Genomic DNA, 25174 nt, shown 5'->3' with positions numbered 1-25174 from the left:
ATTTTCTTACCTGACATTATTAAGCACCTGCCGTGTGCCAGGCACTGTGCTAACTCCTTTACTCTGAATCTCACAACCACTCTCAGAGTCAGACCATCACTATGCCCACATTACAGGTGTATAAGGAGGCTTGGGAGGGTTAAGTGACTTGCACGAAGTCATACAGCAGGAAGTGGGCAGCATCGGGATCTGCGTGGTCAGCGTGTCGCACAAACTTGTGTGACCTGAAGCCCTTGCTCTCTATGCTTATACAGTTGTGTACCCACAGCACTGGAATGATCCTGACTCTTTCTTTAAGGAACAGTTATCCACAGCAGAGGTGTTAAGAGGAAAGATTTATTTCCACTGTTTTTTGAGGTGTTCTTGTTACTCTGGTTCATCTGAGGGCCTACAGTTCCACGTTTGCTCCAGGATTCTGGGTCTGAGCACACTTGCTAGAGGACCATGACTGCGGAGGTGCGTAGGCTGTGGTATGAATGGGTTAGTACGCTGGGGTATGTGTACACACCATGGGCCAACCGGTTCACAAAGGCTTAGCCAGGTCCTACCTGCCGTGGGCTGATCTCAGAGAGCATAAGAGCGAAATCTAATCCCAAACTCCATGTTGGGTATTAGTAAATGCCCAACAGATCCCTGCCTGATGTTTACTTTTTGAATCATTTTCATTTTAATGTTATATTATTATACTCTGTGATGCAATGATGTAGGTCCGCAGGAAGTATTTCTTGTTGGTCTGAGGCCCTCTGGCATTATTAGGGAGGATTTCCTCTTCTCATGGGAAGCAGATGGGATTAACAGATTGTGGCTTCTGACTGTAATCCTGAACAAGTCATTCCAAGATCTGGGTCCCCATTCCCAGAAGGTACACTACAGGGAGAGAGGAGAAAACACCACACCCACAAGCTCTCTTGTCAAAGCTACTGTATTTAGAGATTACACGAGGCTTGCTTCTCCCCACATCAGGTTCAAGCACTGACTGTCTTCCACTAACGCCAGGGGTCGGGGCGTCTCCCTCCTTTGAAAGAACTGCTGGGTTCTCAGGAGAAATCCTCTGTGACCCACGTCAGAGGGGGTTCTCAGGACTCTGAACCATCAAGGACAGCAGCAGAGGGATGAAGCAGGGCCAGAAACAGCTGAATATTGTTTAGCGTGTTACTTATGAGAGAGTAAAAGCTCAGTGAAATCTTTCAATTGGCCTCTATCTCCTGTATGTTCCATGTCATTGTGGTTTGAATCAATAATCGAAGTATAAACTTGCCCAGAAAATGGAAACAGTCCCTGTTTGGAAGACCTTAAAACAAATGACTAGGAAGATTCTATATGTCTATCTGTACATATATGTATAACGATATCCATGTGTATTTCTTTAATGGACAGAGATAAAAAGTCAAAGAAAGGCTGAGTGTTGACTTAACCCAAGGTCACCCCGCTATTTGGTGGCTGAGCCGAAACTAGAACCTTTTCTTTGGATCCTCACCCACTACTTTTCTCTAGGAAACCTTGCTTGGTTGGCACCCACATTGCTGTCTGTGGACCTTCCGCTGACACCACACGGAGGCAAACCACCAACCAGTGGCTCTCGTATCGCCGCTGAGAATCCCTCACGGCTCTGGGAGCCCACCTGCCCGTCTAATCTCAATGGCCACCTGTTCCCAAGCTTTGTTCATACTTTCTCCAGCCTGGTCTTCTCTGCAGAGGTCCAGGCCTTCTGTCCAACCCCTTCTGGGCATCTCCACCTGCTGTCTCCTGGGCTCCTGGGACTCAGCCTGTCTGAGACTGAACTCACTGCCCTGTTTCTCTGCTGGTTTTGGCCATCTGTCCAAGCGCTAGATCAAAGCCCAGGTGTCCCTCTTGAGTGCTCCCCGAACCCAAGCAACCATTTAGCACTGCCCATCCACTGCCCTAAGTATATTGGGACTCCACTTCCTTTTCCCCATCTGCGCTGTCATTTCTGTGGTCGGGCCACCCGCCTCTCTCACCTCTGTTACAGTCATCTTCCAACCTTTCTACCTGCCTCTGCCTTTCCCCTCTTAATCCAATCTCCTCCCTGCACCAGAACAAGCTACTGAAAACCCAAATCTGATCATGTCCTTTCTCTGCTGAAGCCCCCAATGGTTCCTTACTGTGACTTTCAAGATCCTCTGTGGTCTGGTCCCTGTTTCCCACACCAGCCATGTGTGGCAACCCTGGCCAGGTTCATGGTGTCCTCTTGAGAGTTCACACTTTCTCCAGTTCTTATCTCCTCACATATGGTGACTTTCGTATGTCAGCGTCTTTCAGGTCTAGCCAGAGACCACTTTCCTGATACCCCAACTGGGTGGATTCCCTCGCCGGGCCCTCTATCACCCTGAGCTTCCCCTCTGACGGCACTGGCCTCATTCTACTGTCTCCCTTCCGCTATACCTGAGGCTCTGCCCTGTTCGCTGTTGTCATCCCAACACCGACCACACTGCCTGACGTCACTAGACACCCAGTGAGCGCTTGTATAATGAACAGATAAATGATAGCCTCAGATGCGTGCCATGGTGCTACCTGAGGTTACTCTATTTACTACACTTAATTGAATAAAGCCAAGATTATTGGCCATTCATAACTAGCTATTCACGGTTGAATTGCTATTTAACACTGATAATATTAAATATTAATATCACCTCTTTGGCTTTCAATTTCTTCAGTAAAGTTCAGAGGTTACATACCACCATCTGCACGGTCCCTTCCACTTCAAGGAATCTAGGGAGTAAAGATACTCACTCCCAAACTCTATCAAAGTGCTGAACTCTCTCACCCATATTTCTGTCTTGGGGGGGCAACCCCTAACAACTGTAACACAAAGATTAGCGCCTCCATCCTGAGGCTGGACAGCTGCTCAAACATGTAAGGAATTGAGAAGAAAGACCGCCTTTGCACAAGGCCTCAGACATCACACCCAGTGCTCTTCCAACTGACTAATAACAGCAAGAGAGTTAACTCGCCTCAGATCTTGTATAAAAGTAATCATCACCAAACGTTTTGGGAGTGCTCTTAGCTTAGTCATGAGGCTGTACCACACACATCATTGTCAGCTATCTAAAAGCCTTTTTTGTAGGATGCAAACATATTAATAAAATGTAAAAGTTATCTTTAAGTGTATCCTCAAAGTGGTGTTCGTTTTTCTCATTCAGGTTAAGCTTTACTTCCATTCAAATTAATTTAATTCATTCATGTATTCACTCATCCGAGAAACAGTTAGGCCCCTAGTCCATGCTCAATAAACGGAAGGGGGCAGGTGATACAGGTGTGCCTTCCATCCTAGGAGGTACTTCCTGAAGGAGTGGCCCCAGCTTTCAGTGTCCAGGGCCGCCTGTCAGGCCAGGGGCTACCTGCTCTCTCCTCTGTGTCTTCAAGGGCCCCAGGCCACAGCCCCTGTTCTTACTGGCAGCGTTGTCAACACCAAGCCTACTCCTCATGGATTCTCTCCTCCCAGGAATGACAATGGGGGTGTGTGTGTGGCACACAATTCCCCCCCCCCCCGGCCAGCCTCTTTCAAATGGCCAGTCCGATTATCCAGTATTCACAGCCTGTTTTACTCTGTTGGCTAACACTGTTAATCCTGAAAAGTTAATTCTTTGTGTTTGCTTTTTGCTAGAATTTAAAAAAGGTAGACCCTACCACTTCCCTGGTGGCGCTGTGGTTAAGAATCCACCTGCCAGTGCGGGGGACTTGGGTTCAAGCCAGGGAAGATCCCACATGTCACAGAGTAACTAAGCCCGTGAGCCACAACTACTGAGCCCACGCACCGCAGCTACTGAAGCCCGCGCACCTAGAGCCTGTGCTCTGCAGCAAGAGAAGCCACCACAATGAGAAGCCTGCGCACCGCAAGAAAGAGTGGCCCCCGCTCGCCGCAACTAGAGAAAGCCCGCACGCAGCAACAAAGACCCAATGCAGCCAAAAATCAATAAATAAAATCTACGTTAAAAAAAAAACGTAGACTAATCAGGAGCAATCATAACTCTGAAGAGAGGTGATCTGCTTCTTTCAAAGAAAAAAAATCATCTTACCTTTCCCTGATTGAAATTGGAATTCCTCCCAGATAATATGTGCTGAAATCAAGTATATCACCTTCAATTTTAATGCTTTGAGAGTCCACATTTATCCGCATAAGGTTTTGGGCTTTTCCAATTTTGATCAGAATCTGAAATAAAGGAGAGATGAATCAGCAAGCAATGAGAAATAAAAGAATCCTATTCACAGTGGCTCAGAGCGATTATGTGTTTGCCTTCCTTCGGGTTCATTTATATATGTGGTATATATACATGGGCTCTGAGCAGTAGCTCATTTGCATAAAATTATTAAAACACTTAAATAGAAATGTTTGCTTTTTTTTTTTTAAATTTTGTTATTTTTGGCTGTGCCATGCGGCTTGCGGGATCTTAGTTCTTTGACCAGGGATCAAAACTGTGCCCTCAGCAGTGAAAGCGCAGAGTCCTAACCACTGGACCACCAGGGAATTCCCAAAATGTTTGCATTTGAAATTAATCATGTTTTATCTGTGCCACACAGATGTTACATATTTCATGCCCAAAACGTTCAGATTTTAAAAGGACGTGTCTCTCAGTTAATAACTATAAGTTCATCTGGTAATAGAAAAGGGTTCTGAGTACTGACTTAAGGACTGAGAACATTTAACAATTCAAATAAACAGACTCGAAGGATATACCAAATGATCTTTCCCGTCGTTTATGATGCCTCTAATTCCTTTTTCTTTTGGTTGCTCTGAATTCAGTTTGTATCGCACCATGAGACTGCCATCTTCTATATTTAGAGATATGAAGTGGTCCTAGAGCACGGAAACAATGTAGATTACCATAAGACTCGGGAAGAGCTAGAACGCTGGAACCAGGGATGCTCTCAAATTCCAGACTGCTCCCAGCTTCAGCTGCCTCTTTAGTCCGAAGGAACAATAGTGCTGTAATATCCAACTCCGAGGATGGGTATGGCGGCTAAATCTTGCAAATCATGTTACGCATCATATACAGTGGGTGGCACACAGGAAGGAAACAATAAGTGCTAGCTATTGTCACGATTTTGTTTTATAACAATCTATAACCAGCATGTAAAAATGGAAACTGAAAAGCTACAGATCATTAATATCATTTGAAAATATGACTGCTACCTGTTGGAGAGAGGTAGGGTCTTCCGCAAACTCCAAACATTTTCCACCATGTGTTTTCTGACATATTCCTATGTCTCCTCTAGCTTTCACTTAAGTGTTGCTTGGGGACCCCAAATAGGGCCTCTTCCCTGCCACTACTCTCTTTGCCTTGGCAATCACAGTCGCTTCTGTGGTTCCAATTCAGGTGTGCCCATGAGCCCAAATGTTTTTCTCCAGCCTAGACCTGTCTTTTCAGGGCCAGGTCTGTACATCTGATTGCCTAATTGCTATTGCTTGCATGCCTCACAGATATCTCAAATTCAGAATATCTCTAACAGAACTTAGGTTCTACATGACTCCCAAGTCTGTCTCTCTGCCCTTCACCCTGTTCTCTTCTTTCTCTCTCTCTCTTGTCACTAATCACCTTGCTGAGCCAGCCACAAACCTACTAGGGGTCATAATTGCATCCCCATCATGGTGTAAGGCACATACTTGAGCCAACCATTTCCTTAGTGGAAGGGTAGGCTGAAGAATGTCTGGTATAGGACTTGAAAGTTGGCTCTTACACGGTTTCCTGATGAAACTCTCTTTGACGTCTACTTCCAGAGTCCTTACCTAAAAGGAAAATTAGTCCTTATCTGGATCCTAAACCTTGCTCTTAGAAGCCAGTGAGGGTTCATCACACTCATAAATAATAGAATTGCATCCTACTTAACAGCAGCACTGGAGATAATTTTCTCTTATCTGGTTACTAATGGCATTTCATAAGTTTTCTTCTACTATAAGTAGTATTTCTGGTTCTTAGTCTCCCAGAACTTCGAAATGTAATACAAAGAAGACCTTGTTCTGGAAAACAACTGCCTTGCTCTGAAGATGCTGTGTGACTGCTCAGCTCTCTGCATTCTTCAGGCAGGTCAGGACCTCCCCAAACCATCAGAACTGGTTCAGCCTTGGAATCTCCTGAGGAGTCCAGACCAACCCCAGAGAGGAGAGTTGGACCAGGTCTGTGTCCCTACCCTGCAGACAGAAGGGTCTGGTAAAATCCCAACCTCCATATCAATCCTACATTCTCAGACGGGAGATCCCACGGGCTGATCCACATTTCTCCACAAATACTACCTACGCAGCTGCTACAGAAGCACTCTGCTCTCAGGAGAGGTTAAGTCCAGCACCATCTACCAGCAGATGGCGCTGACGATCACTCATAGATGGTCACTTTTGGTCTTTTCTAAACTAGGAGACTTAAGTATGGCCTCTAGGAACCTCAGCTGCTTGAAAACAGAGAAGCTTCCTAGACCTGGCAAGTCCAGGGTCAGACAGAGACAAAATCCCATACAGCCTGGAAACAGTCCGACCAAGAGTCAAACAGCAGGAGGTCAAACAGTCTAGCTTTCAGAGACCCCAGGAGGTCTTTTTACATTTTTTAGGCAGAAAATAAGTAGATTACTAGGCAGACAGTAGTTTTCAAAGAATAAAACTGACAACACAAAAGAATGGGAAAGGGGCAATTTCTCCTACATTTTGGTGGCATCTTCTCAAGTTACGGATTACTTGCCTTACTAAAACACACACTTGCACAGGCAAAGAAAGTAGAATTGGGCCAAGGGAAAGAATGCAGCTAACATTTGCACATTGTTTTTCAGATCCGTTGGTTGTTTGTAATAACCCAGTTACCCCCAAATTGCTCAAATGAATGGACATATTTGGTAGTATTTGGGTGCTTGTTATAGATTACCTGGTTTTCTGCAAAGAACAGCAAACCTCTATCCACGGTGGTCTGAATTGTCTGTCCAAAGGTTGGGAAGGGAGCATTTGGTTGAGTTGGAACTCGAGCATAGCCTGTACCTTCAAAATAATTTTTGTCTGATTCTTCCTTTCTCCTGTGAACACCAATCATGGTAAGTTAGAACACAGCAGCAAAGGACTGCCAGGGAAGTGTCCTTATTAATACGAGAGGAAAAAGGGAGCAAAGCCCATGCAATCGAGTTGTCATGATTTTGTTAAAGAAGAGGAAACATCTTTTTAAAAAAGTTTTTGTTGGAGTATAGTTGCTTTATAATGTTGTGTTAGTTTCTACTGTACAGCAAAGTGAATCTGCTATACATATACATATATTCCCTCTTTTTTGGATTTCCTTCCCATTTAGGTCACCACAGCCCACTATTTCTCCTGGATGTGCCCTTACACTCTATGATGATCAAACCCTAGCTCAACCCTAGAGATACTATTCAGGATTCCCTTTTGAAAATGTCTACTTAGGAAGATGTGGCCCAGCAGCTGAAGATCTTGCAATATAAGAAATTATTAACTTGAAATATAATTTTGTTCTGAGTAGTAAATACTCAGTCTGTCTCGTATTAGAATCTTCCAAATCTTTTAAACTATAGGGTAGGTCAGGAGCTCAAGGCAGCAACTTTCAAATAGGTTCATATGCCAAAGTCATGGCGTACTTTATGGACCACGTTTTTTCTTTTGAAGTTTACAGTAAATAAATAGTCTGTGCCTAAATCAGGTACCAACTAATGCTGAATATTTTGTGGTAGGAGGCACCAAAAATTGAAGAAAGATTTATTTTTTCAAAATCGAGAAAATTCTAAAATCTAATATTTTATACAAATAAGGAAAAGACTTTTTCTTATTTAATTTATATTCCTTAAATAACAATTACACATATTTTATGTAATATAACTGCAAGCTACCGAAATCACAAAGAGACACCAGCTTATAGGTTTTATTTACCTTCTACAAGGCTCCACTTTTGTCGTGTTGAGATTGAAAGTCTTTTTGAAGTTGTACAAGCTCAGAACATTTTCATTGAGGTCATCTAATTCAATACAACCTTTGTATGGAGGGAATCTCAGTCTACTAGGAAGCTAAAAAAAACAAAACCAAAAAATCTTCCACTAATTGAACAAAGGACAATGAACAGGCTGACCAGGAAACAGTATAACTCTATCACTTTTAACCATCAACATAACATAGCGGGTAAGCATGTTGACCCTAGAGCCAGATACTCTGGCTTTGCTATTTTCTAGCTGTCTGATCTTGGGCAGGTTATTCAACCTCTCTGTTTCAGTTTCCTCATCTGTGAAATAGGAAAGATAGTGATGCTTGTTTAAATTAATATACTTAAGCCTAGATCACTGCACATAAAAGAACTCAATGAGTGTTAGCCATTGTCACTGGATATCCTGTAAGAATACATAGTTAAATCCATTTTGTATATAACCGATTAAAACATCATTATGGCAAATTAAATTTTAAATATTTTCATTCCGTGAAAAAACATTCACACTTACTCTAAAATCAGATGGGTAACCTCCAACATAAAATACAACATTTTCAGGGTCCAAATCGAGGAGCGTGTTGCTATCCCCACTATCCATGTCATGGAATTGAGGTGTTTCTGGCTTACTGGATGTGGCTTTTCGGGTGTAATTAAGCCTTGCAAACTGATAAATTCTGTTTAAAAATAAATTAGATAATAAAGTTATATAAAAATTTATGAGAAGATGAAAGAAATCAAAGCCAAAATACTAAAAATGGGGTTCAGCAATGCATACAATGAAAGTTTGGCGAGTGTAGGTCAGATTAACAAAGAGCAGTAATCAATCAGACTCGCACCTCTGGAATTTCACCCGGTCCATAACTGCCTCCTGAGTTTCGCTCCTGGTCAAGGTCTGGCCCACTTGGAGTTCAGCCTCGCGTTCTCCCAGGTTGTAGACACTCGTGAGCTGGCCATCTACGACTGCCATGCCTATGTAGTCCCTGGAGGCCTGGAGACAAAAACGCCACCTCAGAGCACTTCACATACTGAATTCTCTCAACTTCCCATCCCAAGAGAGCGCATTTCTAATAACTAACAGCTCTCATTCAGTTCATCCTGGGCAGACAGAATGCATGAGGCGCACCCTGGTATAAGATAATACAGACAGCACAGTTAATTGACAATGTCTGTGCTGTTTTTGCTCTCATTATCATGAGGGCACTCATTTATCCACTCCTCCATTCTCTCAATCTGCAAATATTTGCCAAGCACCTGACATAAAGATGAACCATATACGGGTTCAGGCCTCCATTCCATTTTGTTCTGGTAAGGGAGATAAACCATTTACGTTATTCCAGCCCCATACAAGGTCCCCTCAACACTCTGGGCACGCCTGTTCACCCTGTGTTATCACGGTCAGCGACGTATGCACCTTACTTCCCTGTTAGAATGTGAGCACCTTAGGTAAAAACAAATTTTTGAAAACTGTGGTAAAATATATAACAACATGAAATTTACCATTTTAACCTGTTTTAAGTGTACATTAAGTACATTCAGGAAACAAATTTTTGTTTATCATAAATACAGGGTATGGTACCTAGTAGGTATATGGTATACATTTGCTGAGGGAGCAGTCATGTGCATTTTGCCATAATACAAAGCAAAAAGTCATGTCATAAGAAAGTTACAAATAAAGTCCCAATACCTTGAAGCATGAACGGGTGACCAGTAATAGTGCTGATTTTAGGAATCCTTAAATACGAAGTCCACAGTGACAGCCAACCATTTCCTAATTGCCCAGAATTTCTGAGAACCATGTTTCAGGAATTTCTTTTCCAATCATGTAGAATAACCTAGTCAGTGATTACCTTTTCCTCTGACACTTAGGTAGAATAGATGTATTTTAAGAGGAGGGATTAAAAGCTAAAATAAACTATTTGAAATGCCTGTAACAGTGGTGGTTTAAAGAATTTAGAATTATAGAGATGGGGCAACTGTATTTCTTACTAATGAGGCAGGAGAGGGTGCATTTCACTCTAGGCCTCATTCACAGATGGTCACCACCCCAGACACGTGGAAGGGTCTGCGGCTGGGCGCCCTGAGAAGAGGACAGAGTCCAGCGCTATGAGGAAGAACTACTCTGATGTCCATGAAGCCTTGGTACTGCAGCCCTGGTTGTAAGGGGAGGGGTGCTGATCTTCAACCCCAGGTGTGGACGTGCTCACGTGTACATACATGTGTGCCCACATGCCGGGCCCATCAGGCCAGGCCTCTTGATCCCCCAGCCAAGGACAATCGGTAATTGACGGGAGATCCCCCTGTGGAGCCATCAGAGGCGACGGCATTTCCTCCTGCTGTGTCAATGGCAGTGACACAGTCGTGTCACGCATCTCAAAATCCATATTCTGTTTTAAAAACAAGAGGAACGTCAAAGCAATACTTACATCTTTATTTCCGAGGTACATCACAAACATATTCTCGGTCCCCCCACTTTCTGTTGATTCAGGTCTTTGGAGAAACAAAGAAAGAGATGTGTATCCTTTCAAATCCTCCAGGTCATTTGGCAGCCGCACTTCCACTCCAGATTTACCGTTGAACCTCATGGGGATGGCGACCTGCGAGGGACAAGATCCAGGGCGTTAGCTGTTCCAGATGAGGAAGGTGAGGGTGCTCAAGGTGGTGGCTTGTGACTGTGTAGCTGCTCCCAAGTTATTATGATAGGGAGCAAAGGAGTGTGGATGCCTCCTAGGCCTGGAGTCTATACTCAGCTGCATGGGGAATAAAGCATTTGTGTTCTTCCTGCCTCAGCCGAGGGGCTTTGGGAAGCGCGTTTAGTCCTCTGTGCCAGCAACAGTAATCATAATAAATTATTACTATTATTGTCACTATGATGGCTATAATATTCATTTGTATTAACCCTACTGTTAAAATATTTCTATCATCATAATAATATAATATATTAATATACAGAATAATATGGGCTTTAGATAATATATTATTATAATATAGGGTATTATATTTATAGGGTTATAATACATACTAATAGGGTTAATATAATATTAATATTATAATCCTATTATTAATATTATTATATATTATAGTATAATATAAAACTACATTATATGCAAAATATTATTAATAAGGTTATGATATTAATATTATATTAGCCTTACCAATAGGTATTATAGCCCTATTAATATATAAGATGAATATTATATAAATATAATAATTATTATTACTATTCCAAGCCTAGAAGGTTTTTGTGCAAATGAGCTAACATATATGGAAGCACTTAGCATGATACCTGGCATACAGTAGATGTACAATACATCAAAAATATTTTTTTTAAAACAGAACTCTTTAAGGAATCTTTTGCCATTAACATATTACCCGTTATATCTGCATTTATTACAGGCATTCAGTCCTTAAAAATATGTGCATCAGGGTTCTCTAGAATATGTGTCTTAAACTCAGGGTGAAGGACTATTTTTTTCCCTCTACTCTTCCCTGGATCAATACTTTTATAAAATATATGAGAAATTAAATTACTAAAAAATGAAATAAAGGAGGTATGCAAAATACACATCCACTGATCCCATGCTTGGATGTTGAAGCAATTCAAATTATTGAAAGTTTCTAAACATTTACTCTCAATTTTGTACTTATATATAACGGAGCAGTAATTCAAGTTCTCTGACTAGCTCTGGTCTTTGGACCCCCTTGGGTAGCTCTGCATTAAAAACACAGAAAATAAATATTCTCTAACGATCTAAAGAATAACTCTAGGAATGATACTTACACCAACTCTACAATTTATCTCCCAAGCATTTAAGTACTTATGGAGGACCTTGTATATGCAAGGCATCAGGCAGGGGGGCTTAGTGATGCATGAGCTGTGGTCTCTCCAAGGTGCCCATGACCGATGGAGCGCCCCTCCCCTACACTCACAGGCTCATTTTATGCCCTTCTCTTCTACTAGCCCTCTACCCTCCATATACCCCACACATCCTGAGTCTATCCATGCCCTTCTCCTTTTTGTCACCTGGAAAACTACTCATTAAAATTTTTTTTTAATTAAGAAAACACTTTATGGACAAGCCTCTTAGATAGCCTCATCCACCAGAGGGCAGACAGCAGAAGCAAGAAGAACTACAATCCTGCAGCCTGTGGAGCAAAAACCACATTCACAGAAAGATAGACAAGATGAAAAGGCAGAGGGCTATGTACCAGATGAAGGAACAAGATAAAACCCCAGAAAAACAACTAAATGAAGTGGAGATAGGCAACCTTCCAGAAAAAGAATTCAGAATAATGACAGTGAAGATGATCCAGGACCTCGAAAAAACACTGCAGGCAAAGATTGAGAAGATGCAAGAAATGTTTAACAAAGACCTGGAAGAATTAAAGAATAAATACCTAGGAGAATTAAAGAACAAACAAACAGAGATGAACAATACAATCACTGAAATGAAAAATACACTAGAAGGAATCAATAGCAGAATAACTGAGGCAGAAGAACGGATAAGTGACCTGGAAGACAGAATGGTGAAATTCACTGCCACGGAACAGAATAAAGAAACAAGAATAAAAAGAAATGAAGACAGCCTAAGAGACTTCTGGGACAACATTAAATGCAACAACATTTGCATTATAGGGGTCCCAGAAGGAGAAGAGAGAGAGAAAGGACCCAAGAAAATATTTGAAGAGATTATAATTGAAAACTTCCCTAACATGGGCAAGGAAATAGCCACCCAAGTCCAGGAATCATAGAGAGTCCCATGCAGGATAAACCCAAGGAGAAACATGCTGAGACACATAATAATCAAACTGACAAAAATTAAAGAGAAAGAAAAATTATTGAAAGCAACAAGGGAAAAATGACAAATAACATACAAGGGAATTCCCATAAGCTTAACAGCTGACTTCTCAGCAGAAACTCTACAAGCCAGAAGGGAGTGGCGTGACATATTTAAAGTGATGAAAGGGAAGAACCTACAACCAAGATTACTCTACCCGGCAAGGATCTCATTCAGATTCGACAGAGAAATCAAAAGCTTTACAGACAAGCAAAAGCTAAGAGAATTCAGCACTACCAAACCAGCTCTACAACAAATGTTAAAGGAACTTCTCTAAGTGGGAAACACAAGAGAAGAAAAGGACCTACAAAAACAAACCCATAACAATTAAGAAAATGGTAATAGGAACATACATATCAATAATTACCTTAAACGTAAATCGATTAAATGCTCCAACCAAAAGACACAGGCTCGCTGAATGGATACAAAGACAAGACCCATATATATGCTGTCTACAAGAGACCCACTTCAGACTTAAGGACAAATATAGACTGAAAGTGAGGGGATGGAAAAAGATATTCCATGCAAATAGAAATCAAAAGAAAGCTGGAGGAGCAAGTCTCCTATCAGACAAAATAGACTTTAAAATAAAGAATGTTATAAGAGACAAGGAAGGACACTACATAATGATCAAGGGACCAATCCAGGAAGAAGATATAACAATTATGAATATATATGCACCCAACATAGGAGCACCTCAATACATAAGGCAACTGCTAAGAGCTCTAAAAGCGGAAATTGACAGTAACAGAATAATAGTGGGGGACTTTAACATCTCATTACACCAATGGACAGATCATCCAAACAGAAAATTAATAAGGAAACACAAGCTTTAAATGATACAACAGACCAGATAGATTTAATTGATATTTATAGGACATTCCATCCAAAAACAGCAGATTACACTTTCTTCTCAAGTGCGCATGAAACGTTCTCCAGGATAGTTCACATCTTGGGTCACAAATCAAGCCTCAGTAAATTTAAGAAAACTGAAATCATATCAAGCATCTTTTCTGACCACAACGCTATGAGATTAGAAATCAATTACAGGGAAGAAAATGTAAAAAACACAAACACATGGAGGCTAAACAATACATTACTAAATAACCAAGAGATCACTGAGGAAATCAAAGAGGGAATCAAAAAATACCTAGAGACAAATTACAACGAAAACACAATGATCCAAAGCCTATGGGATGCAGCAAAAGCAGTTCTAAGACGGAAGTTTATAGCAATACAAGCCTACCTCAAGAAACAAGAAAAATCTCAAATAAACAATCTAACCTTACACCTAAAGGAACTAGGGAAAGAAGAACAAACAAAACCTAAAGTTAGTAGAAGGAAGGAAATCATAAAGACCAGAGCAGAAATAAATGAAATAGAAACAAAGAAAACAATAGCAAAGATCAATAAAACTAAAAGCTGGTTCTTTGAGAAGATAAACAAAATTGATAAACCATGCGCCAGACTCATCAAGAAAAAGAGGGAGAGGACTCAAGTCAATAAAATTAGAAATGAAAAGGAGAAGTTACAGCAGAAATACAAAGCATCCTAAGAGACTACTACAAGCAACTCTATGCCAATAAAATGGACAACCTGGAAGAAATGGACAAATTCTTAGAAAGGTATAACCTTCCAAGACTGAACCAGGAAGAAATAGAAAATATGAACAGACCAATCACAAGCTCTGAAATTGAAACTGTCTTTAAAAATATTCCAACAAACAAAAGTCCAGGAACAGATGGCTTCACAGGTGAATTCTATCAAACATATAGAGAAGAGATAACACCCATTCTTCTCAAACTCTTCCAAAACATTGCAGAGGAAGGAACACTCCCAAACTCATTCTGTGAGGTCACCATCACCCCGATACCAAAACCAGACAAAGACACTACAAAAAAAAGAAAATTACAGACCAATAGCACTCATGAACATAGATGCAAAAATTCTCAACAAAATACCAGCAAACAGAATCCAGCAACACATTAAAAGGATCATACACCATGATCAAGTGGGATTTATCCCAGTGATGCAAGGATTCTTCAGTATACACAAATCAATCAATGTGATACACCATATTAACAAATAAAAACCACATGATCATCTCAATAGATGCAGAAAAGCTTTTGACAAAATTCAACACCCATTTATGATAAAAACTCTCCAGGAAGTGGGCACAAAGGGAACCTACCTCAACATAATAAAGGCCATATAAAACAAACCCACAGCAAACATAATTCTCAATGGTGAAAAACTGAAAGCATTTCCTCTAAGTTCAGGAGCAAGACAAGGATGTCCCCTCTCACCACTATTATTCAACATAGTTTTGGAAGTCCTAGCCACGGCAATCAGAGAAGAAAAAGAAATAAAAGGAATACAAATTGTAAAAGAAGAAGTAAAACTGTCACTGTTTGCAGATGACATGATACTATACATACAGAATCATAAAGATGCCACCAGAAAACTACTAGAGTTAATCAATGAATTTGGTACAGTTGCAGGATACAAAATTAATGCACAGAAATCTCTTGCATTCCTATACACTAATGATGAAAAATCTGAACGAGAAATTAAGGAAACACTCCCATTTACCATTGCAACAAAAAGAATAAAATACCTAGGAATAAACCTACCTAGGGAAACAAAAGACCTGTATGCAGAAAACTATAAGACACTGATGAAAGGAATTAAAGATGATACCAACAGATGGAGAGATATACCATGTTCTTGGATTGGAAGAATCAATATTGTGAAAATGACTATACTACCCAAAACAATCTACAGACTCAATGCAATACCTGTCAAATTACCAACGGCATCTTTTACAGAACTAGAACAAAAAATCTTAAAATTTGTATGGAGACACAAAAGACCCCAAATAGCCAAAGCAGTCTTGAGGGAAAAAAATGGAGCTGGAGGACTCAGACTCCCTGACTTCAGACTATACTACAAACCTACTGTAATCAAGACAGTATGGTACTGGCACAAAAAACAGAAATGTAGATCAATGGAACAGGATAGAAATCCCAGAGATAAACCCATGCACCTATGGTCAACTAATCTATGACAAAGGAGGCAAGGATATACAATGGAGAAAAGACAGTCTCTTCAATAAGTGGTGCTGGGAAAACTAGACAGCTACATGTAAAAGAATTAGAACACTCCCTAACACCATACACAAAAATAAACTCAAAATGGACTAGGGACCTAAATATAAGACTGGACACTATAAAACTCTCAGAGGAAAACATAGGAAGGACACTCTTCGACATAAATCACAGCAAGATCTTTTTTGATCTACTTCCTAGAGTAATGGAAATAAAAGCAAAAATAAACAAATGGGACCTAATGAAACTTAAAAGCTTTTGCACAGCAAAGGAAATCATAAACAAGACATAAAGACAACCCTCAGAATGGGAGAAAATATTTGTAAACGAATCAATGGACAAAGGATTAATCTCCAAAATATATAAACAGCCATGCAGCTCAATATTACAAAAACAAACAACCCAATCAAAAAATGGACAGAAGATCTAAATAGACATTTCTCCAAAGAAGCCATACAGATGGCCAAGAAGCACTTGAAAAGCTGCTCAACATCACTAATTATTAGAGAAATGCAAATCAAAACTACAATGAGGTATCACCTCACACCAGTTAGAATGGGCATCATCAGAAAATCTATAAACAACAAATGCTGGAGAGGGTGTGGAGAAACAGGAACCCTCTTGCGCTGTTGGTGGGAATGTAAATTGATACAGCCACTATGGAGAACAGTATGGAGGTTCCTTAAAAAACAAAAATAGAACTACCATATGACCCAGCAATCCCGCTACTGGGCATATACCCAGAGAAAACCATAATTCAAAAAGACACATGCACCCCAATGTTCACTGCAGCACTATTTACAATGGCCAGGTCATGGAAGGAACCTAAATGCCCATCGACAGACAAATGGATAAAGAAGTTGTGGTACATATATACAATGGAATATTACTCAGCCATAAAAAGGAATGAAATTGGGTTATTTGTAGAGATGTGGCTGGATCTAGAGACTGTCATACAGGGTGAAGTAAGTCAGAAAGAGAAAAACAAATATCGCATATTAATGCATATATGTGCAACCTAGAAAAATGGTACAGATGAACCTGTTTGCAGGGCAGAAATAGAGACACAGATGTAGAGAACAAATGTATGGACACCAAGGGGAGAAAGTGCTCGTGGGGGGGTGGGGGGTGTGATGAATTGGGAGATTAGGATTGACATATATATACTAATATGTATTAAATTGATAACTAATTAGAACCTGCTGTATAAAAAAATAAATAAAATAAAATTCAAAAAAAAACATTTTATGAACACAAAAAAAGAGACTACACCTGCATATGCACGACCTTCTTAAGAAATTAAGCATTACTGCTATGACTGAATCCCATCATGTATCCCACCCTGTTCCCAGTCTGCTCTCCCTTCTCAGAGGTCACCACTACGCTGGATTTGGATTCCCACGCCCAGCTTCTCACGTGTGTTTTAATATTTTTACTAAATATCATTTATCTATAAACTGTAACTAGTCTTATTTTCGTAAGTGACAGAGCAGAGATCAAAACAAGGTAGTCTGCCTCGGTTAACCAGTTCTAAGCCACTGTGCTATTTATACACTTCAAATTATGTTCAGTAAATTAGTGAACGAACATAGAAGGGCAAAAGCTAGAAACATGCTTTTTCATTTGCTTTTTATAAGATGTGTATGGGTATGAAGAGGGTAGTTTCTGCCAAACCGTGCCTTAGGCTCTTTGTTTTTCTGCTAAAAATTTTGTGTTGGGAGTCATTCTCTTTCCTAAAAGAAAAGGCAGCTTTTCAGGCTCAAAAGACGTAATATTGAGCCTGGAAATCAACCATGGTGCCTCCAGGGCAGTGATATTCTGACTTGGCTTTCCAACTCTCTATCTCCAAATATCTCATAGGGAGGTGGCTGAAAAATACAAGATATTTCATTTACATTATTTTAGGATAAAACAAATTGTGAGGGAGAAGCGTAAGGAATTCAAGTAAATAATGTCAGATTAAAATTAGAAAGGCTGATGGAATTTTCCAATGAAGGAAAATTTCTGTCATCTCCTATTCAGAACACTGCTCATGTTGGTAGGAACCATTCCTCCATCCTCAATAAAAGTGGATTCTACAACTTCCAAGTTAAAATGAGAAGGTAGGTCTTGTTCAGTATCATATCTGCACGTTCCAATCACAGAACCCTTACTCGAACTTGCAATAACACTTTACCAGCTGGAGCCTGGAGGAGAATCCTGCTTCCTGTCTGCATGAGTCAGTGAGAAGGAAACTGCTCCAGGTCCTTGATGTACCAGATCATCTAAGGGATGAAGATGACGTGTACTTTTGAAGGATGACAGGAGGAAATGAACTTGCACATTGGGAGCAACCAAAGAATTATGGCAAGAAAGACAACCAGGGGACTTGGGCGCAGTGGTTGAGAATCTGCCTGCCAATGGAGGGGACACAGGTTCGATTCCTGGTCCAGGAAGGAAGATCTCACATGCTGCGGAGCAACTAAGCCCACAACTACTGAGCATGTGCTCTAGAGCCGGTGAGCCGCAACTACCGAGCCCACGCACCACAGCTACTGAAGCCCGCGCGCCTAGAGCCCATGCTCCGCAACGAGAGAAGCCACCACAATAAGAAGCTCACGCACCGCAACAAAGAGTGGCCCCCGCTCGCCTCAACTAGAGAAAGCTTGCGCACAGCAACAAAGACGCAACGCAGCCAAAAAATAAATAAAAAGAAAGACAACCAGTTCTTGAGTACATAGATACCTTTCCTTTCCTAATGAATGGAGTAACTTATCAAAGAATGAGCCTTGGTGCCTGGCAATGTGGGGACACACCCACCTTATTCGCAGCATCTCTGGCCTGCTGAATTAGCTCCCGTATGCGGTCCATGTTGTCAGAGATGTTGCCCAGTGGCAACAGCTGTTGGTTGATACTTTCAATCTTGCTCAAAAGATCAGGCAGTTTGTTGGTTAATTTCTTTACTGTTGGTGAGATTACAAAACAGATATTTATCACTGTGAGTTGAGAAAAGGTTAAATACAGATGTTCTCATTGATAGTACTTGTCAAGTGGTATGTCTGGGTCGCAAACATTGGACAGGATGACTCAGAATCAGGTAATACAGTTTCTATATTATAGAAATATATATTATACATATTTCTATATAAATACATCATGGATCTTATTCTGCAATCTAGATATCAAATTATCTTTCTTGACCACTATAAAAAAATAAATCTTTGCTTTTTGATCTTTAATATTAATAATAATTCAATTCCTCATGATTCAGGGACCTATATCTCCACTCTATAAAAGGGAAAATCAATAGCAATGTTCATGGATTTTTTTCAAAAATCCTACTTGGTCCTTTTAACTAACAGAATAGCCATACTCTTTGAATGGATTATGTGAAGTTGTTTTTAATATTTTAATTTCTAAGATCAGACTTTACCGGGGAAAAATTAAAACTGACCAAAGCACATACTGATGGAGAAAATGGATAATATGTCCTGGGCAGAGAATGCCTGCTACCTGAATTATCTGCATCGGTGAGAGCCTTGTTGAAGTCTTCACTCCCGGTGCTCCCATAGGTATCCTTAATTCTTTCCACGTCTATCTGAATGGGGTTGAGCCCATCTAGAACATCATTTGTGATGTCGTTGGCATTTCTGACCATGCTCTTTGCACTATTGATTATACCATCGATGTCATCTAATGCACACACAAACAGGGAGGGGTAAGTATCTAAAATGTTTGACAAAAGAAGCCAAGTCCAGTGGGTTAGGGAGCTGCTGACCTCTCTGTATCCCACGAAGATCATCGCGGATGGTCGTGAGATTGGTGTCTACCAGCCCTTTCTGAACGGTCATAATTTTCAGAGTTTGCTGCAGGTTGTTGAGAGCCGGACTGATTTCTAAAATAAAATAAAGCAGCAAGAGGCAATTACCCTAAAGATCTTGATCCTCCGTGGGTATTGGTGACCCCTGAAGTAGCCAAGGTCTGCACAGCATTGAGCAGGCCTGCATCTTAGCAGTCATCCCCGAGATGCCCACTGCATGCACCTAGACCCACAGGTCCTCCAGTTACAGAGGCCAGGAGCATATAGAGCCTGTGTTACCAGGCTCCTTGGAAATGCACATGAGGAAAGGGAGAGGCGTAATAACTCAGAGGGAGGCTTAACTTCCACTCTGCTCAGGGTGAAAGTCTCTGCTTAGCAAAGAAAAGGGATGTGTCTGTCTTGTTCGCTGCTGTGTCCCAGCACATAGTGCCATGTCTGGCACTCACTGGGGCTTAATATTAGTATGTATTTATGGAACAAACGACTGAATGAACAAATGAATGAATAATGCATAAGGGATGCCCCTTCAGTCAAAAGTACAGTAAAGGAGTGTTGTTAAGAGAGCCTCACTGAAGCAAACTCACACACACAGTAGGCATTGTTTCTGCTCATTTCCAAACAAATTTAAGGACATTTAGTGAAAGGAACAGAGTTCATAGACATTCTTAGCTGATAATATTGCCACTTTGGGGTCATGGAAAATGACCAGTGAATGCTTTAAGATCAAGTTGACGATATATGGCTTAAACTGTGATTCCAGGACTGGTTTAAATAACAATGTAGTTAGTATCCTAATCCTTTTGTTTTTAAGTTCACATGCATGCATGCATGCATGCATGCATTCACTCATTCATTAACTGGCTGCGTTGGGACTTCGTTGCTGCGTGCGGGCTTTCTCCAGTTGCAGCGAGGGGGGCTACTCTTCGTTGCGGTGAGCGGTCTTCTCACTGCAGTGGCTTCTCTTGTTGTGGAGCACGGGCTCTAGGCACGCAGGCTTCAGTAGTTGTGGCATGCGGGCTCAGTAGTTGTGGCTCATGGGCTCTAGAGCACAGGCTCAGTAGTTGTGGCACACGGGCTTAGTTGCTCCGCAGCATGTGTGATTTTCCCGGACCAGGGGCTCGAACCCGTGTCCCCTGCATTGGCAGGCAGATTCTCAACCACTGGGCCGCCAGGCAAGTCCAGTATCCTAATCCTTTTAAAAATACATATCTTCACCTCTTAGCTCAAATTTTATAAAGAGAGCAGACGTCATACCAGGAAATTTTAATTTTTGAAATTTGCTAGGCAAATGACTACATATTGTTTTGTATTTTCTTTTTCCTGTTTTCACATTTATTTTTCATTTTAATTTTTAAAAATGAAAAAAGATAAATAAATAAATATATTTATTTACTGGTAGAAGGCATCTAACTGCTTTGAAAGGACTAAGAAGGTAAGTGAGGGCTATGAGCTTGGATGGCTGCTCAGCTACGAATGACCACAGGAGACCAGAGAAAATCAAGACACAGCATTTTCTGAACACAGGAATTTGGTGAGATCGAGACGGTTTAATTATTTTTTTAAAAAAATCAAATTAAATAAGTAGAAAAAGTTCAAAGACAAAAATTTAAAAATCTTCATGCTCCATAGTGGTAGTGATTTTTGGTACTTTCAGTTGCTAAGATTTTAGGGCTTAAGAAATTTTGAAGCAGTTGCTCTAATGACCTGAAACTAATTACCTGGGCCTTAAGTAAGAAAGCAGCACTGTACATACCTCAATGCTATGTGGGTCCACACGGGATTAAACTAAGAATCCCCTCCCCCAAACCCAAGGCCAGGCCGAAACAGGCCTATCAGCCTCAAGATTTACTTAGATTTATGAGGTTCTAGTTAATTTGGTATATGTTAGAATATTGGGTAGACACATCCCAGCTATGAGTTTCCAAAGTATCATTTGCATGGACACTGAGATTCAAGAAGTGCGTTTGCTTCTAGGGCTGCCTCTCCTGGTCTCATAGGTTGTTTCCAAGTCTCTGACTATCCCAGCCTCCACCCTAACCCTCAGTACCTTGCTGTAGCTTCTTCTGGGTTATCTTGGCTTCATTTAACAGTTTATCGCTGTTGGAACTCAGGGTTTTAGCTTTTCTTGGAACATCTTCCTTTATCACTGTCTGAAAGCAAAGTGTTTATCAGCTTTAAATGTGATACACCTTAGGAAATATAGTGTAAGAGTTTTCATCCTACCCCAAAGCCCTTATCTTTAATCTTCAAAGAATGAGGTTAGAGGGTAAGGAGGAGGTTTAAAAAGACTGTTCCTTAAAAGATACAGTCAGGGCTCTTAAGAAGACGTCTGTGGCTTAGGGAGGCGGACCCATCTCTGCTGATATAATGACAAATTGTGTGACACCTTCTCATTTTCTCACTGTCACTTGTACAATACCCTCTACAATAATGGAGGACAGAGTTAAAATGTTTTTAGGCTTTTAATCTTCGGGAGATAAAAATCTTCAACCTTCTGAGGTCTGTCCCCTAATTCTCTCATAATTAATAATTTGTTCTTTATTTTTAGACATAGGAATATTATATGATGCATGTAAGATACCATAGGACTCCACAGACATGCCCAGGTGTAAGACAAATGACAGGAAATAAATGGTTATAAAATTGTGTACAAAAATTTCTCTTCTTTGGTAAATGTTAATGCTCAATACTCAGTCACAGCATCAAAACATACCTGATTTTCATGGTTCAAAATCAATAATCAGTGTGATTTCTATCTGGTTTTACAAATGATTTTTAAAAGTGGGCTACATTTATCAAATAGCCAAGTATATACAGAAATGACTTATATCTAGAGCAAGTTCGAGTCTATTCTATATAACAAATTCTGGTCTAAAATAATGCTTTTTTCTATTCCTTGGTGCATGCAGAAAGAAGACAGGAAAATGAGTTGTCTCCAGAGTGCCTGGAGAGAAGGTACCAGTGCAGGTGCTCACCTGGAGGGCAGCCTCAGACGCGCTGGTGGCCTTGTCCGCTGCGTCCTCGGCTGCTTTGATGGCATTGAGGATGTTCTCATAGGCGGTGGCAGCGTCCACGGCACAGCGTACCAGCTCATCCCCACTGGTGTTCCTCTTGATCCTAGAAAATGGTACAGGAGAGGGCTCCAGCGGCCCCCCTGCCTGCAGCTCAGCCCCCTAACCTCCCGATTCATTTGACAGATGGAGACTTGGGGCTGCAAGCTCTGCAGCTCTGCCCCAAAGATGCAGCTGGGAATCAGGCCCCTGCGGCTGGTCGGGTTCGGAACTGGGCCCTGGGTGCCGCCCTCCACCCTGGTCTGGAGACCCCACTCCCCCTGAGAGGCCTTCCCACCAGGCTCCAGCAGCCCCTGCAGTTAGACCCGTCAGGTCAGCCACTCACTCCTCCAGCTGCCTTGCCAGCTCCTGTAAAGACCGCGCATGCTTCTCTGCCTCCCCCACCAGGGATGCTTTACTGGACGATTTGGAAAGTTCTCTCACTTTGTCACTTAGTTCGTGTCTTGCTTCATTTAAAGTGACAGCTAGTTTTTCATATTCCTATATTTTCCAAGTAAACAAGAGGTAGTGTCAACTTAAGCAAAGCACGTATATGCCATTTTCTTGACCTCTGTCGTAAATGACGTTTTCCAGGAAGCAACAATGAGAAACTGTTTTCTGAGCCCGCTCAGCACACCCAAGTTTTACCACCATTCTCCCAAGTTTGTTGTCCATCTTTTGCCAGTCCTAAATGTCTTCTGTTAATAATGTACGCCTGATATTTTATTTTATTTTTTAATTGTTTTTCAGCTTTACTGAGGTATAATTGACATACGATTGTAAGGTATTTAAAGTGCACGAAGTGATGATCTGACACACGCATACGTTGTGAAAGGATTCCCCCACTGAGTTAACACATCAATCAGCTCATATTTTATCCTCTTAACTTTTTTGGGAGTGGGGGTGAGAACATGTAAATTCTCTTTTAGCGAATTTCAATTATACAATATAGTGTTGTTAACTAGAGTCATATTGCTTTACGTTAGATCCTCAGACCTCATTCATCTTAGAGATGAAAATGAGATTTTAAAAACAGCACCACATTTTTTTGTGTTATCGCAAAAGTAACATTCACTCACTGCCTGCAAATTAGATAATAGACAGAGATACAGAGAAGATACATCATTCACCCCTCCCCCAAGGGACAACCACTCTTAACCATCTGGTATATTTTCTTCCACCTAGAAGACATATATTGGAGAGAAAATTGGTTAGCCGATCTCATAGTTTCCTCGAAACATAATTTAAATGCTTTTTGATTTTTCCAGAGCACAAGTTTTGCCTCTACCTCGAGGCTTTTACTCATCAGCTCCAAGGCAACGTTACTTTGCAGTAAGGAAGAGTCTGCAGTGGCTAGATGCTTGCTGAAGTCACTCTGGAGGGAATTCATTTCTTTAACTTGTCTCTGGAGAGAATAAAAAGAATGTCTGTGAGCTTCATGATATATCGTCAGAAGGCACAGGCATATTTATTGGACAACGCATAGAAGTAGTTTCAGAGTCAGAATGTCTTCGTGCACTTAAAGGTCATCTAGGAAACTCCAAAGCCATGAGACATCAGCTCAATTTGTTGCGTAGGTGTGTTGTCATAGTTTCCACAGACAACATGCCAATGAAACAATCGCTGTCACATTGGAGAAGGTTTCTGCACTGGGCTCAACCAGGCCCGTGAGGTGGATATATAATTAAGCTCTGGCTAGTGGATCAGAACGAGGGATTTTAACTAAGGGAATCAGCACCAACCATCGGCACACTCTACATGCCGGTCCCAGCGAAGATGTTGGGACACTTCAATAAGGAAACACACAGGACTTTAGGATGCCAGGGTGGAGGCTGCCCGAGTTCAGGGACCCGTAAAATTGGACCCTGCTCCCTTCCCCTTGGCAAAATCAGTGACTTCCAACAGAGGTGTTACTACCTGAAGAGGCTTTGGGAGCTAACCCTATTTACCATCAGTGAAGATATTAGTCATTGTCTTTTACGAAATTCTTGCGTTTTTTTTTTTTTGGGGGGGGGTGTTCAGTCCTATGTTATTCCACTTTGATCTTACTGTCATTTCATAGCCCCTCACACTTTTGTTGTTGTTTTAGCCTACAGTGTTCACCATTGACATACACACTATAGAATTCGAGCTTTAACTCCTCATTGCGACTCCTGCATGTGGCCTGTATTTTGACTTATTTCCTATAAAGCAAGTAATGGCTTAAAATGCCTTTGCTGGTGATTCTGATAATGATGTTTACATATATGACACAAAAAGTCAGTTATTTAGAGCATAAATTGTACACTTTGAATTAATTATAACAATATTAATTTCTCACCTATTTGGCAACATTATTGGTCCAGCACTCTATCAGCCAGGGGTGGGGGTGAAGCGATTTGCTCTGCTTTCTCTGTGGTTTAAGTTCAGAAACTTTTCTGGCCGCTGAGGAGTAGCAACTACTTTGATTTTGCATTTAATGCCT

The 25174-nt window shown here is 41.0% G+C and overlaps 1 protein-coding gene across 2 annotated transcripts in view; it reads right to left on the bottom strand.

The window, feature by feature from the left end:
* Nucleotides 1-25174, bottom strand: part of LAMA3 (laminin subunit alpha 3) — a 241526-nt gene that overhangs the window by 28088 nt on the left and 188264 nt on the right. For both annotated transcript variants that reach the window (XM_089895011.1, XM_022586836.3), the window contains 14 exons: nucleotides 23999-24115; nucleotides 23057-23211; nucleotides 22636-22777; nucleotides 21708-21810; nucleotides 19619-19735; nucleotides 19354-19533; nucleotides 18661-18803; nucleotides 10343-10513; nucleotides 8756-8907; nucleotides 8431-8593; nucleotides 7871-8004; nucleotides 6867-7011; nucleotides 4697-4816; nucleotides 4038-4171 (listed from right to left, as the gene is read on the bottom strand). In XM_089895011.1, coding sequence (XP_089751137.1) covers nucleotides 4038-4171; nucleotides 4697-4816; nucleotides 6867-7011; nucleotides 7871-8004; nucleotides 8431-8593; nucleotides 8756-8907; nucleotides 10343-10513; nucleotides 18661-18803; nucleotides 19354-19533; nucleotides 19619-19735; nucleotides 21708-21810; nucleotides 22636-22777; nucleotides 23057-23211; nucleotides 23999-24115 — 1976 coding nt within the window. The remainder of the gene's footprint in view (nucleotides 1-4037; nucleotides 4172-4696; nucleotides 4817-6866; nucleotides 7012-7870; nucleotides 8005-8430; nucleotides 8594-8755; nucleotides 8908-10342; nucleotides 10514-18660; nucleotides 18804-19353; nucleotides 19534-19618; nucleotides 19736-21707; nucleotides 21811-22635; nucleotides 22778-23056; nucleotides 23212-23998; nucleotides 24116-25174) is intronic.

This window comes from Delphinapterus leucas, chromosome 14 (assembly GCF_059928025.1).
Source record: "Delphinapterus leucas isolate spDelLeu-1000000601 "Yukka" chromosome 14, BTC_Dleu_Yukka2, whole genome shotgun sequence".
Taxonomy (NCBI): Eukaryota; Metazoa; Chordata; class Mammalia; order Artiodactyla; family Monodontidae; genus Delphinapterus; species Delphinapterus leucas.
Note: the sequence above shows the minus strand (reverse complement) of the source record. Positions and strands in the feature narration are given on the sequence as shown.